The sequence below is a fragment of the Etheostoma cragini genome, chromosome 5 (assembly GCF_013103735.1).
Source record: "Etheostoma cragini isolate CJK2018 chromosome 5, CSU_Ecrag_1.0, whole genome shotgun sequence".
In the NCBI taxonomy this organism is placed as follows: domain Eukaryota; kingdom Metazoa; phylum Chordata; class Actinopteri; order Perciformes; family Percidae; genus Etheostoma; species Etheostoma cragini.
In genome coordinates this window covers 6,367,831-6,386,198 of record NC_048411.1, presented here as the reverse complement: position 1 = coordinate 6,386,198, position 18,368 = coordinate 6,367,831, and the positions used below count along the sequence as shown (strand labels likewise).

General features: G+C 38.8%; 1 protein-coding gene and 1 long non-coding RNA gene across 2 annotated transcripts in view; one reads left to right on the top strand and one right to left on the bottom strand.

The window, feature by feature from the left end:
• The window catches only part of LOC117944803, a 4,487-nt gene extending 2,882 nt beyond the window's left edge, over positions 1 to 1,605 (bottom strand). Inside the window, exons 1-2 of the long non-coding RNA XR_004656666.1 lie at positions 1,595 to 1,605; positions 194 to 198 (exon numbers count right to left, since the gene is read on the bottom strand). This is a non-coding gene — a long non-coding RNA (uncharacterized LOC117944803). The remainder of the gene's footprint in view (positions 1 to 193; positions 199 to 1,594) is intronic.
• Positions 1 to 18,368, top strand: part of zmat4a (zinc finger, matrin-type 4a) — a 206,531-nt gene that overhangs the window by 31,181 nt on the left and 156,982 nt on the right. The window contains exon 2 of the mRNA XM_034871934.1: positions 2,383 to 2,484. Coding sequence (XP_034727825.1) covers positions 2,383 to 2,484 — 102 coding nt within the window. The remainder of the gene's footprint in view (positions 1 to 2,382; positions 2,485 to 18,368) is intronic.

The following is an 18,368-nucleotide window of genomic DNA, read 5'->3' as shown; positions in this document are numbered from 1 at the left end:
GGAAAATGGCTGCAATGAAACAAAGAGTGAAAAATTTAAAGGGGTCTGAATACTTTCCGTACCCACTGTATGTTAAGTGATGGATCCAAATCATAAATTTAATGTAATTTGGACTATTGTTCGGTTGTATGGTCATCTGCATCTAAAACAAATCTTGCAACATTGCAAGTTGGACAAAACAGGGCTGATAGACTTGTTCTGGGGTTCTGTGTGATAACTAGCACTTTACAGTTTCACCCCAGCGTCTCTTGGCTCACCATTGAATTAAGGATATCCTAAATATGGCTACATTTTAAAGTTGTGTTATTCATTTCAAATAAGTTTAAAACTTAAACGATTCAATATATTTTACTTTTTGAATGACAGCAAAGACTCCAGTGCACTCAATGTCAGACATACGTTGATGTAGCCACAAACAGAAGTCTCGTCAGTTTAAGAATTTAATTCAGAAGAATCTAAAATCCGTCAGCCTTTCCGGCACACCAGTTGGCATTTATTAAAAGATATGAAAGAGTGTTGCAGTTTGTCATTCTGTGTAGTGCCTCAACTACTACCACCTATTTGATTTGATGGTCACATTTTGTCTGGAAAGCATTTGAAATGCACAACTGAACAAACAAAATGTAGCATTAGCTCTGAAAACTATTTTCTACTCCTTATTTCATAATTTTAATTTTTTTCTCAGTGCATATTCAAACTTGGAAAGCGTCTGCATTAATACCCACAGGACAACTGAATCTGTCCTGCTGCTTCTAATGAAGACGTGCCTGTGTAAATGAGGACGAGTTGAGCATGACTGCTTCCATATATGAAATGTGAGCCCTAATGGAAGCCGGGCTAAATTAGTAATAGAAAGCAGAGATGGCTCAGCTGTGTCTGTGGAAATGGAAATAAAAGCTTTTAGCTGTGTCTGAATCCTCTTTTCTCCAACACCGCAACAATTTCAGGCATATGTTTTAATGAATTTCCAGGAAAAAAACTTTCGGCGGGATCTGTTGTTTTTTATTAGTCATTCTAAAATATAATTTTGACTTCTTGGCCAAGTTTTGGTGGAATGTTTGATACGCAATGTTTTTTTTCAGACTCAATGCTCAGCCTCTGTCACTAACTAAAATGCTTAAGGCAACGAAATGATTTACACAGATGAAATAATTAAATTAGTGTATTGTTTACTTGCTCTATTACGTCTTGGTTGGTTTTTCTTAGCTCCCTACAGACCTACATAGAAAAGCTCTGTGACAGTAACAACACAAATGAGATTGCTTTTTTTGTGTACTGTAGATAGTAAATCCACATAATGTTAATACCAATTTCCATTTCAGCACTTATTTGGTTATTGAGTGAGGTCAAACATGGTTCAGATGTTTTAATAAAATTAAAAACTTTACCTATGTTTGCAGGCCAGGGTTTCATCACAGTACCCGAATATGTCACATTTTAGGTTCACTGAAACATTCTGAAATTAATGAAAACTTGTGCAAAGGGGCTGATTGCTCGGCTTTTGGTATTGCTGCTTGTAGCTTTCAAGAACCGTACCCAAAACCGTACCCAAAAAATAACTTACAAAAATACTGTGTGAAAAATACTACAAAACAACCCAACTGTGTACTACTGACTTGCTCTGTACTTCTACCTCAGAGGAAAACAACATTTTACTCACAAAGTATAACAAAAACAATATAATGCAATGTTCATTAACCTAGGCAGCATTAAATTAGATTTAAAAGCTCCACCTTGAACAGACATTAGCTAAATTAAAGTACATTGTGCTAATATTGTCTATTTTTTTTACTTGAAATCAACAACTGAATGCAGGACTTGTATACTGTGCAGTAATAATAGTCTTACTAAAAATACTTGATAGTTTTATTTCATAAAAAAAACATTGAGTACTTCTTCTATCACTGCCAACATAAACATTCCCAGTTAGAGAAATTATGAAAAGTAAAGTGAGAATTGTTAACATATTTAACACTTCAGCAGAGGTATTTATTCCCAAATAGGCTTAGTTAGGCTCACTAGGGACGTAGCAACCCCGCCCTTGCTTCTATACAGAGGCTTGAACAACAGCGTGCAGCATGTGACGTCTTTTGTGCCTGCGGGTCATTTCATTTTCACAGTTCATTTGTTGCGCGTCAAATCTAAACCCAAACCGCGATATTGCTTCATTGGGTCCTCAGAAACACACTCGCCAAGTGTGAAGTTAGATTGGACAAACTGTTCTCGAGATGTTAATTAAACACCGGACACATGCACACACAGAGGTGCCTCACTTTTTTTAGTTAGATATTTTTTTTAAACTGGTCAATGTGGCGTGTTCAGATCATTGCCACAAAGTGTGTCCAGGTCAGTAACCATGTCTGTGTTTGTCTTTTTTTCCAGATGAAGTCAACAGAGGTGGACCAAGGGCTTTTCACAGACAGCTACTGCAAAGTGTGCAGCGCTCAGCTCATCTCCGAATCCCAGAGGGTTGCCCATTATGAGGTGAAAGCGCCCCCTCACATTACCTTACATAACTCTGATACACTACACTCTATTGTCATTAATGAAAGGCTTAGGGTGATGCTGTTGTGGCTGTCCCCCCCAGAGACACTTGGCTGATCTATCCACCTGAACCCTGCAGCTGACATTCTGCCTATAAACACAACACACCTGAGTTAACCCCATTTTTTCTTCTTAGTAGAGAGCCACAATAGAAATTAAGAAATAATTGCATTCAAAATTGAACTTAGTATAAAATGTAAGTGGTATGCATGCATCATTTTTAAAACATATGCATCCCTTTTTTTTAAGGTGCCAAATATGGCAGCAATTAACAGCAATACATTATTGCCATATTATATTTATTGACTCTTTACAGTAAATAAGCAAAGCCATTTACATGGTGTTGTACCATGCTGTCAGATCTTGATTGTATTGCAAATTAAAGTGCTGCAAAAATGACAGATGATCCAGCAGCCAAAAGCACTTTGTAATAAACACAGTTATACACTTTACAAGAATTATAAAGTCTGCACCATATTAGGTGTGTGTGGCCATTTTTCCTGATAAATGGCTTTTCTGTTACTTCAATGCTAAACATTTCTAGCATGTTGTAATTAAGTGACATTTCACATTACTTTGTAACATGATGTGTTTTTTTTTCTTCAATAATGAGTATTTAAAAGGTTTGCAATTTTATATTCAGTAATTACAGGGTGGCAGCTCACAAGGGTTCCTGTTCCTTCCTTGAATTGAAGTGTCCATGAGAAAGACACTGAGCCCCAGTCCGGTTAAGCTCGATGGTTGAGCCAGTGCATGGTAATTCACTTGCATTGGTCTGTCTGTGTTTGTGTGTGAATGAGAATGGTAAAGGTCTTTATTATTGTAGCCCATCGAAGTTACAAATCCCAGTAAGGCTTATCAGGTCTTATCAAGAGTTAGATGGTTTGGTATCAATTATGTCCAGTGTTCAGTGGACAGACTGTCCTGCTATTTGCTAGCTTGGCACAAAGGCTGCAGTATAGTTGTGGGGCGAGGGCTAGTCTTTACCAAAAGAAAAGAGATCCCTCCCACTTATTTACAGTACATGTTGTGTCTTATTAGCTCCTAACGGTGTTACCAACTTGATGACTTTGCTGACTTGTCAGACCCTCTTTGCAACTTTATTTCTAAAAACTGACCGGTGACAAGTTCAACAACTTGTTCAGAACATCAGGAGAAAAGCAAGAAATCCATTCAAATTTGTAATGCTGCTCAGAGAAATTGCAGTGACTGGCTCTGCGCCGCCTGTCAACAGCACGGGGTCTCTCACCTCGCAGCATTCAACACAACCACTACGTTTTATGCAGATGATTGCACAAAGTTGTCAACAATATGCTAATGATCATATGATGTCATCTGTTGACTTTTGGAGCTAGTACTCGCTACATTTATTGGAAAAGATTTGGCAACACTGGCTGCAAGTTGGCAATGGTGATGTTACAATTACTGGTGTACCACGGTAAACCAGGGTAGAAATGTTAAAAGTAACAATTACCAAAGATATCCTCATTATTGCGGTGGATGACCACAGTGTGGAGATCCTTCCCAGCTTCATCCGTGGCTCCTGAAGTCGCCTTGCAGACTCACTGCGCTCAGACAGGCGAAGGGGACAGAATGTAGCAGCGAATGTAGTGGACATTTTTCTTTTATCTTTTTTCTTTTCTTTCCCATTTTCAGACTTTTTGAAGGGATGTGGGTAGCCCAGAACGTAAGTTAAAACTATTCTGTAGTTTTTTATACTGTCATGGGTTTTATGGCCTCCTTATCTTCAATAAATTTTCTGTTACGATGTGGAAGTTTAGCTTGTGTTACAATGTAACCTTTATTTGAAGAGAGAGAGAGAGAGATTAATCGCCTTGACAACATTGCTGTTGCTGTGTTTCTTATTGCATAGCTGATAGATGTGCAGATTGGTTAATATAACATGTGCAGCCACGTGTTTATATTCAGGTTGTGTTAGGGCAATTTGCTAGCAACGGGCAATCCCCAGTAAACAGACTAGCCTGTAGATGCTCCGTTACGGATATGCCTGCTGTAGTAGATGTGGCTTATTCTCAGTTTGTGTTACTGAGCAATATGTTACATTTATGTTGATTATTGCAGAGAAATGTAATTCTTAGTATTGTTTCTTGTTCTATTCTGGTGGCTGCAGTTTGAGTAAATACTGTTCATAGTAAGTCAGATCCTTATTAAGGTGCATTATAATTTGCTTATATTTCAGAACCACATCCAAGTTCACAGGTAACGTCAAATACAACTTCATAGTTAATTTCATGTTGGAGTTGTAAATACATTTTCCTGTATATCAGAGTCAGACATCTCTGGTTCAAGTTTTTGGGGCCAGTGTTTCCAGTTTTCAATAGTTTTTACAAGCCTATTGCTTATATTTTTGAAATATAATAAAAACTGTTACACTTTTTGAAGTTATTTCAGCTTGGCTAGGCCTATCAGAACTTTCTGAAAATATTGAACACACTTTTAAAAATATTGCGATGCTACCAACCGTGATAATTTTGGTCACTATAGCTGTGAAGTTAAATTTACATACCGTTACATTGACAACTTGTAAGCCTACATTAAGAAATCACATAGAAAAAAAAAGACACAAACACTGAATTTTATGAAGGAAATAGACATATTGCATACCTGAGGGCCAGTTCGGGTCGGTTTTAAATAATTTATAATCCCGTAATTGTCTCCATCTGTTAAGAGTGTGACTCGCATTATCACACGCTGCCTTTCACTTTTCCTTTTAGCTTTTAGTTATTCTGGCCCATTTCAGCTAAAACTACAACAGATAACTAAAATAACATTAAAATAAAATTAGGCCTATATAAAGAAATCTCCTGCTTCCTTTTACCTGGCTCTGCTGGCATATGCTAACACCAGCTTTTCCAGTGTTACAAAGAAATCTGTGACCCGTGAGAATTTGTTACTGTAGCGCTGTCTCACTGCCGCAAATCATTCCGTGACTGTGCGGGACACATTGGACCCGGGAAGATGCTTTACTAAAAACTATATTAAAATAGCATTCTTTTCACAGTTAGTCTTGTTTGCTGTAACAGGTCAATTGAGACCATTGTATGAAAAATGACAGAACTTTGGAAAAAGTTACAAATGGTCACTTTAAAAGAGCTGGGATTTTTTCGACAAATCCAATCATGTATAATAATTTTCGTCAATACTTGGACATGTCCCTGACTGTATTAATTATATATTAGGGCTGGGACGATATGCTTTTGTACCGATTCGATTATTTCACTGTACATTGGTGCCAATTCGATTTGTATTGCGATTTAGAATTTTACATTTTTAGATTCTATAAGTTTTGTGATTTGATTAAATTGAGTCTTGGGATTTTTTTTTCTTTCTTTTAAAAAACAAAAGATGAATATTACCCTTCTAGAGACAGTATATCATGAGACATTTCTAAAAACGCAAAAAAGAATGCACATCACATTTCAGTCAGTCTGAGATTTATTTCTTTTCAAGAAGTACATAACATGTATTTTCTGCTCTCTGTCTGTTCTTTCTGTGCTTTCTTTATGTTTAGTTGCCGTCAGCGGTACTGTAATAATAGATACAAATAGTTAGGTGAGTCAGTGGTAAAAAAAATAAAGGATGTTGATTATAAAAATCCTCACAAAAAATCACAATACATACATGAGCCAATGTTTTCCCCCTCACCTAGTATTTACACGTGTATGTAATGTATATAAATTCTTCTTCCAGAAGGTTTCCAGGAGTTGTATATCTGTGTATACCACAGTCTGGTTTAGCTTGACACACAAAAACCAAACGAGTGACCCTGATCAGCTGCCTCAAGGACAGGTTTGAGTTAAGCAACCAGTTGGTTTCCTTCCCTCATGTCTCGAGTGTTGTCAGGTAGCGGACTTTTTTCCCTCTTTGCAAATGCTGCCTCTCACTCACTGTCACTTTGAGTGACCATTGAGTCTGACTGTACTCCTTCATGCTGTCAGACATCTGCAGTAACAGGAGTTGAAGGGATTCATATGAATACTGGTCCACTCTTAAGTATTAGCAAAGGGCGGCTGCTTGTTTTTTTCTGTGTTTGTGACGCTGTGATTGGCCTTTGGATTCGTCGATGGTTCTGATTGGTTTAGCAGGAAGGGGAATGCCTCCAACAGCTGATGAAATTTAGGAAGAGTGCATTGATTAAAAGTTAGGTATTCCTGAAAGAATTTACGCTGCGCTACATTTCATTCAGGAGAGACATGTTTGCAGATATGCAAAGGTTTTTTGTACAGCATAATAAAATGCATGACGTCTTTGGAGAACAGGTGATTCGATTTAGGGGGGAACATTGATTAAAAGTTAGGTCTTCCTGAAAGAATTATACTGTGCTACATTAGAGAGCGGGTTGCTGTTGAGGTGGAGTCTCATCAAATATAAGTTTTTATAATTCTACAGGACAGTGTCACTTTGTTGAAAGTTTGCATTACTTTGTCTTTGAGTCAACTTTTCTTTTGTAACTGTTGAGAAGTCAAACGAGTCAAGCGCTGTGCTCACTGTGGATCTGTGGAGTGCTATTTAAAGTAGTTCACGGGTAACAGGAGAACTCCTTTGTTGTACAGGGTGCAGGAGACAGGAAGTGGACTGCACCAATCCAAATCAAATATTCATTTTGTTATTGTGTGGTGAATGCTGAATATAGCACTCGGCCTGTTGCCTCCTGGAGACTGGGCATATCGGGATTCTGTTTTAGCACAGTTAGGGTCTAATGCATCGTGACATGTTTGGGTCACGGTGACGACAGCAAGTACAAAAAAACAGACGGGAATAAATGAAGTGCAAACTTTTCTTTTCCATCCAATAGAGGTCATTTTGCACTTCAGAAAAGGATGTTCCAGTTTTATTTGCATAGATTTGTCTATAATTATTCACTGTTTTACTCCAGGATGAAGCTCAGCATTCACACAAAATCTGTTTCCTGCGGAGGTGTGCTTGATTGTGCTTGTGTGGTTATTTTGTTGCAACAGCTAACAGTAGGAAATGGCTGCAGTAGTTCACAGTTCTAATCTCAATATCTGATTAAGGCTAAAAAAAAATGGCATTACTGGGGAAATTTTTTGTAATTCCTTAAATCAAATGGAGACACGTTTAAAGACTTTATTCCTTTTAAATCAGTTGAAATATTTTTGGGAGACTGGTCATCCAATATGGAGGACCAGGTCTACCATATTTAAGAATAAATACAGAAATAAATAAATGCTCAATAAATAAATAGGCATACAATTAATTGCACCAAAAAATACAATGAACAAATAAATGTAGGTAGAAATTAAATTATACAGTGAGACATAAATGTATATATCTCTTTTAATTAGCTTCTTTATATATTACCTTTGTAATAATTACCTTATTTATTTATTGTCCGTTATAATCTTCAACTTTATTTAGTAATTACCTATTTTTGAAATGTATTTATTTCTGTGTGTGTTTCATTTTTTGGTCTGTTTTATTCTTCCTTTGCATTTCTACCCTATTTATTTTCACCCCTGGTATTTATTGCCAATAGGGGGGGGTCTTAAGGGGCCAACTTCTGACCATTGGTTGGTCAGCATTTCACTGCACGGTTGAATTTACATGCCACCGGCCAGACACACAACAAAGATGGCTACCTATGGTGTAGTTGTCAGTGAGCTGAGGCCTTTAGCAACTGTTTTTGAAAACAATGCTAACGTTATAAGTATTGACTTTATCATTTTTCATTTAGACGCTCTGACAGAACGTGTGTTTCAGTTAGCGGCACACATGGACACAGATGTCGACAATGTAGTTTTTCAGAAGGTGGAGGAAGCGGCCTATCTTCTTAACTCGGTCGCTAACGTTAACCACACCAGGGATAGCTGGTCGCCCTGCTTCTATGCTGCCTGTGGACGCCGTGGAAGGACTTCTACATGCGGGTTAGCCTGTTGGTGCCATTGCAAGGCTTTTTGGAGTCAGCGAAACAACAGTCAGTGTACCATTACATGTGATACCAATAGAACCAGTGTGTGTAACGTTACCAATTCACAAGAATGACACAGGAGAAAGGCAAACCCTTGCTAGCTTTGGTTAATTTACAAAGTTATGGAACTAATCAAGAATGCATAGAAAGTAACGTCATGTCGCACACACAGTGACTTCAGACTCGACTCCGACTCGAGGTGCGGGACTCGTGAACAATGTTTATTTTTAGGAAGCGTCGGCTGAGCTTGCCGTTATTACCTTCCTCCGTTACCTATACCCTGCCTACCTTAACACGTAGTATCTGCTGCGCGCGGCCGCACATGAGTGAGAGTTGACAACAAACAGCCGCAGCTGCTCCGCCATTCATCATAAACTTTGGCTTTAAAACTTCATAGAACAAAACCCAAATAAAGAAGCGCTGAACGCAAAATAGGTTAGTAACCTGTGGTGAGTGAACATGTTCAGCTCGGCATTGGCCATCTAACGTTAGCTTGCTTGTTGCTTCAGCTACGACCTTCGGGAGGTTTACTCTGACTGTCGTTCGCTATATATATATATATATATATATATATATAAAAACTCAAAACTTGTAGCGTTAGCATTGTTTTCAAAAACAGTTGCTAAAGGCCTCAGCTCACTGACAACTACACCGTAGGTAGCCATCTTTGTTGTTTGTCTGGCCGGTGGCATGTAAATTCGACTGTGCAGTGAAATGCTGACCAACCAATGGGCAGAAGTTGGCCCCTTAAGATCCGCCCCTCCTCATTTGCATTAATGAGGCAGAAATACATAAAGAAATGTAAAAGTGACAGGCAAAAATAAATACCAGGGGTGAAAATAAATAGGGTAGAAATGCAAAGGAAGAATAAAACAGACCAAAAAATGAAACACACACAGAAGTGAATACATTTCAAAAATAGGTAATTACTAAATATAATTGAAGATTATAACGGACAATAAATAAATAAGGTAATTATTACAAAGGTAAATATCTAAAGAAGCTAATTAAAAGAGATATACATTTATGTCTCACTGTATAATTTAATTTCTACCTACATTTATTTGTTCATTGTATTTTTTGGGGCAATTAATTGTATGCCTATTTATTTATTCAGCATTTATTTATTTCTGTATTTATTCTTAAATATGGTAGACCTGGTCCTCCATAATCCAACTCCCACTAATACAGTGATCTCTGATCTAGTCCCTTTAAATTTGAATACATGGCTTTAAATTAAATCTTAAACTCCAACGTTAAAGCAGACCTTTGGTGACAGTAGAGACAAAAGATATAATTGATCTTTAAACCGTTTCAACACATCAAAGCCAGTGCTCTTCTACACACCGGATCAGAGCTGTCTCTGGTTTTACAGTTCAAAGAGCTGTATCACTCATGGTAATATATGCATCTGTCTTTTTGCATGTGTACTGCAGCCTCTCTTGACATAATGCCCCTGCTCCAAGCACTGTCTGTTACTCTACAGAGAAAATAGAATGGGAAGTGACCTGGGAGCTAAGTGTGGAGTAGTTATGTATGTGTGCCTGCATAATATTAACATTAGCTATTGTTCAAACAAATATGTTACAGTTCTTTAAAGCAAATGAATGTACAATGTAAGTGAATTAGTATGTAATGGATGTTGAGTGTAGCTTGAGTAATGGGTATTGGGCATTTAGGTGCTTAATAGTTTGTGTAATCGTTTTTTAATATGCATTTTCAATTTGTGCACAAAAAAAACTAAGAGTGGGACAGCCGGTATTTAATAAAAAGCCAACATATTGCAAAAAAGTGATGTCCCTGGGCCGATGTGGAAAACGTGATGAAAGCTCATGGAAACTGCTGCTTCTCAGAGACAGTAGTCATTCAGCAAGGTTTGGGAGTAGTAATATGATGGTGGAATACTAATACATTGCAGTTCCTAAAAGCAACAAACTGTACAATACCGCTTTCTCTTATTTGAGTCAAAATCATCTAAGAATTGATCAATACTAGAAAGGATTACTGCCGGCTGAGTTATCCAGTTAGCTATTGTATGTTGCTTGGGTGTCATGTTTCAGGGGCATTATTTTTTCTCAAATGAGGTCAAGAAATCAACAGTGGTCCGATTGATTAGTCACCAATCATAATTGCCTGGTATTCCTTTTAAAGTATTTTATCTAATTCAGCTTTAATAATCTAATTCCTCACATTCAGGAAGAAAGCCAGGGACAAACTGGTATTTGTCAGCACTAGTCTTGCCACCAAACTAATATAAACCCCTGATTCTCCTCACAAATGGAGAATAATCCTCTTCTGGTACAGCTGCCAGCCACACTGACAATAACAGCAGTATTTAACTGCATGGGGGAGATGCTAACATTAGCATTTGGCAAGTCTTGCTTTGCCAGACCATGCATTCTCGGATGGGAGAAAAACATGTTCTGGTTTATTGGGCATGTCTTTTAACCAATCACAATTGTTATGGACGGCGCTCAACTCTAACCTTACAGTACATCATCAGTTGTAATGACTCTCAGTGCCTTGTTCCTCACACTATTACTCTGCTGTGGTTCTCAAATAAGGTGTCAGAATGTTTGGATTACAGTAATACAGACTGTAGTTTATTTAAGTAACTGAAATAACTTTTATATGCTGTGATGGTCTGCAGCATTGTGAAAACGTAGGTCAGTGTGGAAGTCAACATGATGTCTGTATTTGCATCATTTGCTGATACATCACTGTATGATGTCAATACCCAAATTTTTAATAAAAGGCAAAGAAAACCTCAAACAGCTTTTTGCAATGAGTGATGGGGTTCCACATTATCACACCATTTTACCCCAAAGGTTGAACAGTTGTTCTTTCACTTGAGAGATTTCTGTCTTTGAGCCTTTCGGTGTGCTCTCTACACTGGTTTAAAGCAGGCATGGCTCAGCTGAAAAAAATTGATGTCCTGGACTGTACTTCTTTGCACCAATCACGATTTGCAACAGTTGAACTAAAATTTTAGTTGTGGGTTGTTTGCTTATGGTGCCAGGCCGATAGGAAGTTTTTTCCAGCCTATAGTTATTAGTATTGAATTGGGGATGGAACCGTTCCGTCAGCTATACTCACAGCCTGTATGTATTGCTCGGTTGATTTTAGCCTCACAGATTTTAGATCAAAAGGCTTGTACAGAAACTTAAAAATAAAGTTATTGGGGAGAAAAAAGACTTGTGCCATTGCGAAACCAGAGTAGGAATGGATGAGGTGTTGAATAAAGCTGTCAGTTTTCCATTGGTGTAAATGTGACAATGGATTTTGATACATACAGTGAGGAAAAAAAGTGTTTAAACACCCTGCTATTTTGCAAGTTCTCCCACTTAGAAATCATGGAGGGGTCTGAAATTGTCATTGTAGGTGCATGTCCACTGTGAGAGAAAAATCCAGAAATCACAATTTATGATTTTTTAACTATTTTCTTGTATGATACAGTTGCAAATAAGTATTTGAACACCTGTCTATCAGCTAGAATTCTGACCCTCAAAGTCTTGTTAGTCTGCCTTCAAAATGTCCACCTCCACTCCAATTAATATCCTAAATTAGATGCACCTGTTTGAGGTTGTTAGCTGCATAAAGACAACTGTCCACCCCATACAATCAGTAAGAATCCAACTACTAAAATGGCCAAGAACAAAGAGCTGTTCAAAGACACTAGAGACAAAATTGTACACCTCCACAAGGCTGGAAAGGGCTACGGGGAAATTGCCAAGCAGCTTGGTGAAAAAAGGTCCACTGTTGGAGTAATCATTAGAAAATGGAATAAGCCAAACATGACTGTCAATCTCCCTCGGACTGGGGCTTCATGCAAGATCTCACCTCGTGGGGTCTCAATGATCCTAAGAAACTGTGAGAAATCAGCCCTGAACTACGGGGGAGGAGCTGGTCAATGACCTGAAAAGAGCTGGGACCACCGTTTCAAAGGCTACTGTTGGTAATACTCTAAGACGTCATGGTTGGAATTCATACATGGCACGGAAGGTTCCCCTGCTTAAACCAGCACATGTCAAGGCCCGTCTTAAGTTTGCCAATGACCATTCGGATGATCCAGAGAAGTCATGGGAGAAAGTCATGTGGTCAGATGAGACCAAGTGGAACCTTTTTGTCATAATTCCACTAACCGTGTTTGGAGGAAGAAGAATGATGAGTACCATCCCAAGAACGCCATCCCTACTGTGAAGCATGGGGGTGGTAGCATCATGCTTTGGCTGTGTTTTTCTACACATGGGACAGGGGGACTGCACTGTATTAAGGAGAGGATGACCGGGTCCATGTATTGCGAGATTTTGGGGAACAACCTCCTTCCCCCAGTTAGAGCATTGAAGATGGGTCGAGGCTGGGTCTTCCAACATGACAATGACCCGAAGCACACAGCCAGGATAAACAAGGAGTGGCTCTGTAAGAAGCATATCAAGGTTTTGGCGCGGCCTAACCAGTCTCCAGACCTAAACCCAATGTTTCTCAGCGACAGCCCAGTAACCTGACTGATCTAGAGAAGATCTGTGTGGAGGAGTGGGCCAAACTCCCTTCTGCAGTGTGTGCAAACCTGGTGAAAAACTACAGGAAACGTTTGACCTCTGTAAATGCAAACAAAGGCTACTGTACCAAATATTAACATTGATTTTCTCAGGTGTTCAAATACTTATTTGCAGCTGTATCATACAAATAACTAGTTAAAAAATCATACATTGTGATTTCTGGGGGGAAAAAAAGTAGATTATGTCTCCCACAGTGGACATGCACCTACGATAACAATTTCTGACCCCTCCATGATTTCTAATTGGGAGAACTTGCAAAATAGCAGGATGTTAAAATCCTTATTTTCCTCTCTGTATGTATTTTTGGTCTGTACCCTCTAGTTAAATATTTCCCAACCCTTGTGTACACTTGGTTTATCTTTCTGTATGGAACTGGAGACTGTTTTTGAGCCCTGTTCAATATTTTTGGAAATATGCTAAATATTGGCTTTCAGGTGGAGAGTTAGATGAGAGGAAATTGTTATGTCTGTACATTATATGTGAAACTACAGTAAGCAGCTGAGGTTGACATCCAACTCTCAGCATGAAAGGGAATTTCCCAAAATGTTGATCTACTACAGTGAGATTGGTTCAACAGTCATACTAAGGTCACATGGTGTTATGTACTGTGTAATTTGTATGATACAATAGCAGTGTGATAGGTGTTGTTGCGGACTGGCAGGGATATGAAATGTCTTACATTTTACTGTTGTCCATAGTTGAAAAAACTAAAAACAAATTACAGTTATGACAGAAATGATGTTCCTGACAGATTGGACATATTGTCAATGTATGAAAAAAAACTTTTTCTAACAACTGGTAAGATGCTGACCACGTAGGAAAATACCTCCCTGTATATTCCACCCTCATCCTGGGTGTTTTGTTTGTGGTATTCACACATTTCAGCAGTCCAATCAGGCTGCTGAATATGTATGAAGCTTTAGATGTGTGGAGGAGCCCACAAGGCCTCATAACTGAACTTGGCTATGGCGATATCATCTGCCCTCAACGAGGCCTGGATGACTGTCTCGTCCTCAGTTTCCCCCACTTCCAAACACTTTGTGATTATTATTGGTTCTGGCCTCTGAGCGTCATTTAGGGTAGTCTCACATTGCCAGATCTCTCCACTGCGCTGTGGAGTAAGGTCTGGCTACACCACAGATAAATTCCTGGATAGGAGGAAAATCGCTCTGGGTTGTTTGCATTTCTTTAAACCAATCACAATTCTCTTGGGTGAAGTGGCACGACAGTGGCTCTGCAAAATAGTCTCGGTAACAAACTTGTTTTTGTGAAATATTTGCTTGCCGCAAAAGAGAACGGCACATAAAATATTAAATTAAGATAAGGGTTCATGCATAACAGTTAACGTGCTCTAGTTGAATTAGCTGTTTGGTTGGTTAAACGTAATCTGCTCATACCAGCGTAGCCCCACGTGTAAGTGTTATCTTGTCCATAGCAATTGGCCCTCAAAACGTCCCAGTATTTTTCGGCCATTTCTTGGCCTTTATTTTCACGAGACAGATGACAGGAGAGAGAGAGGGGGAAGGACATGCAGCAAAGGGCCGCAGGTCGGAGCCAAACCTGCGGCCGCTACGTCGAGGAGTAATCCTTCTATACATGTGCGTCCACTCTACCAACTGAGCTATCCTGGCCACGTAAAACTATATACAGTACTTGTGGAAATATCCTCACAATATGCATTTTGAATGCACATACTAATAAAGAGAAAAATAAATGTAAAATTTTCATCACTTTTTATTTATTCCAAGGTAACCTAAACCCTAAACTGTTCCAGCTGCCTCTGCTCACATCTGCTCAATTCCAGCTCGTAGCATGTGGATGTAGGAAAGTGTGTCAGTTATTGACGAGCTAATCTGCATTTTCCATGCCCGCTCTGTTTGACCTTTACAAATATTGATTTCGAAGGAGAGGATTAGTGAAGCATCGTAGCTCAGTATGAGTATTAGTAGTTGCCCCCTGGCTCAGATTGTATCACTCTAAACAGACACAAAGAGATTTTTTCAAGAGTGATGAAAATAAATGTATTTTTGAATTTAATAATTTCTTTAACATGTCACTTTAAACGAGCACTCAGCGAACATATGGCAACTCATTTGTAAACCAACTGCCACACTGATTTGATTAAGCCAGTATACATGCACAATCATATATATCTATATATATAATTTTGGGCTTTATTAGATAGTGACAGTAAATAGACAGGAAAGATATGCTGCAAAGGGACAATTCAAACCCAGGCCATTGCAAAGGACTTGGCCTCCATGGGGTTAGCTAGAGGTCGCCCTAAAATATATTATAAGCACTGACACTTCCTGATATTGTAGCGCTAGCGTTTTTTTTTCCCAGCCCTGCTGCAGTCTGTCATAATTGAACGTGATTGTCAGATAAAGAAACACATTTCCATGATCCTTTTATAATTACTTCTCATGCATCATTAGCCCAGTGAGGTCTCCTAATAGTTTCAGCAGGTCGGTCAGAGAGTTTATAGATGCTTATGTCTGCGTCTGCAAGAGTGATTTTTCACACTGTACCCATCAATCATTTGCTGTCGTTCTCATAGGCTTTGGACTTAATGGGATAGAAATATTAGTCATTTCTAGTGCTGACAGAATATAATCTACAGTAATGAAATGAGAGGGAATCATCATGGTGCCTCTGATAATTGAAGAGGCTGGAACTGGCTGTTCCAAAGAGCCTTTAGTGTGATCAGCATGTAACCCATAATCATCAGTAAAGCTACTTTGCCTTTAAATAAAAGTCCTCATTAAATTAAAATGAAAAACAGACAAACCTCCTCAGGAATCTATCTCCACGCCATGTGCAAAGTAATTAAAATGCTTCCAAACATGTTGGCACAAAGAAAAGTGGCCCAAAGCTTCTTGTGTAAGCAAAAACTGCACCGCTGAGATGCTTAGTCCTTTTTATTTAGTTCACTCAAATGCAGCAGCGTTTACACAGTTTAATTATGAGCCTGTCTCGCCGGGAAACCAAGGGGTTATTAATGGAAATAGTCCTGAGAGATCAGTTGTTAGTCTGCCCTTTAAAAAGTGGCGTTAGTGAGCAAGAGTGAGTGTGTGTGTGAGAGAGAAAGAGAGAGAGCGTGCGAGAGAGACATAGATAGGTGAAACAGTCCTTGGCTTTTGAAAGATGATAAACCGAGTTTTAAACAGCCCGGAATCATTTTGACAGGGAGGCGATTAGCAAATGAAGCGTGTCAAATTTAAAGAGTGTGAGATTCCGCTCGCACTTAGATTGAATGCTTTCACAGTTGTGGCATGACTCAGCTGCTAATCCCAGTGCATGATTTTAATTTCAACAATGCTCATTTTGTGTGTTACCTCTGCTGTGCATGAATACAGAAGGTGTATGCACTGTAAGTATTTAATGAGGAAATTGTAATCATTGAGACATTTTACAGGCTTTGATCAAGCTGTGTTGGTTTAAGTTTGGAAGACAAAAATGTTGGGACACGTTTTGATGTTTTATTTAATTTTAGTAAATTACACAATTGGTTATGCATACATAAAAGTGGTGGTGTAGAAAATGAAGATCCAATTCATCCACATAGGTCTATGTCCCCTTCTCCCTTCCACATGTGACTTTTAAACACGATGAAGAGATTTCAGGAAGTTACTGCTTCCCACTCGTATCCTCTGTAACCCTCTAGGATAAAAGCTGTGATCAGTTTAATGAGGCATCCAGAAAGTAAAAGCTGGATTCCTAGAGAAAACTGTTTCTTCTCATGGAGGCAAAAATATACAGGACTCCAAAGAGGAGGAGTGTCTGATATTAGTATTTTAACTTCTATATTGATCTACAGAATTTTGTATATTATATGACATCCCAAGTATGCATAAGAGCATATTATGTTAAATTTACATTTATATTTACAATATAAAGTTTGTTTTTGTACCTCTTTGTAACCTTTGAATGATCAAAAAAATGCAGCCATTTCGGAATGCTTTGCATTTGCTCGACGTCACCCATAGGAAACGTTGCACTATGGGTAGAACAAAAGCGTCGCCCGGACATATACATCACCAGCGTTACGCCTCTAACGTATTTCTCCCTCACGAAAAATGACAACCTGACCAATAAGTGTATTACAGCCAATAGATTACTACAATCACAATAATGTACCTAACGGGGGAACAGACTACGACACAACACCAAATAATTGATTGTATTTAATCTTTCCCCTGGGGGTTACTGCAACAAAAATGCAGCAAATGTTTTTTAAATGTTGATGACGCTCTGTACAGCATTGGGGGCTTTGACTTTGAATGTTTTGCGCTAGTTGGTTTTTGGATATAACATTAACAACCAATCTTTTCTTCGCTTTTCCCGGAGCAAGAGTGGATTGCTTAAATGGACGTCACACGAGAGACGAGACAACGCCGCCATCATTAAACTGTGGTGATATCATGCAATATTGTCGACGAAAAAAAGACAACACTACAATGTTTTTTTCTCCCGTCTCTCTTTCTCTCTCTCTCTCTGCACACATACACACACAAACAGTCCAGCGCTAAATCTGAGATTGACTAGGCTACATGCTTGATTTCTGGTGGTTGATTAACGGAGATAGGTGCTGATTATCTTTCATAACGGGCCAGGTGGATAGTGCACTGAGTCCATGATGTTTGATTACTCCACATTTTCATTTATTTTTTGATTACATTCTGAATCTGCAACGTTCTTGGTCAATGTCTTCCTACACTGAAATTCAGTAGTAGGCTATACACTGGAGTCTTTCTGTAAGACATTTTGGGATACACTAGTTCACTAGTTCAACAAATTAGAATAAAAGATGACACAGATACAGATGAAAATACTGCCACACTTCGTAAAGATATTGAGCGGAGGAGGCTGCCGCTGAGAGGGTTAACAACCAATCTCTGATGAATGACATTCAGGGATCATGAGTTTTGATGGTTTTATTAGTACGGTTAATCCCACGGTAAGACCACCAGCAGCATGCTACTACTAACTAGCTTATGCAATGCTGTCATGCACGGGGGGAGGGCCTGGAGGGGCAGCTGGTTTGTGTGTGCTTTAAAAAGAAATACACCGTTGAAAAATGAATTCAGATTTTATCTACCTGCGTGGGTCTGAATCTACCTGGACGGGGCCACAAGTAGAACCTAGGTATGGGAAACACTGAATTAGTGAGGATAGAGCTACATGCAAACTAATTTTGTTAGCTCTGGACAGAGACAGCCTTCTTGCCTTTACGCTACGCTAGGCTAAACGGCTGCTGGGTGTAGCTTTATATTTACCGTAAAAAAAAAAATGGGCATCAATTTTTCTTATCT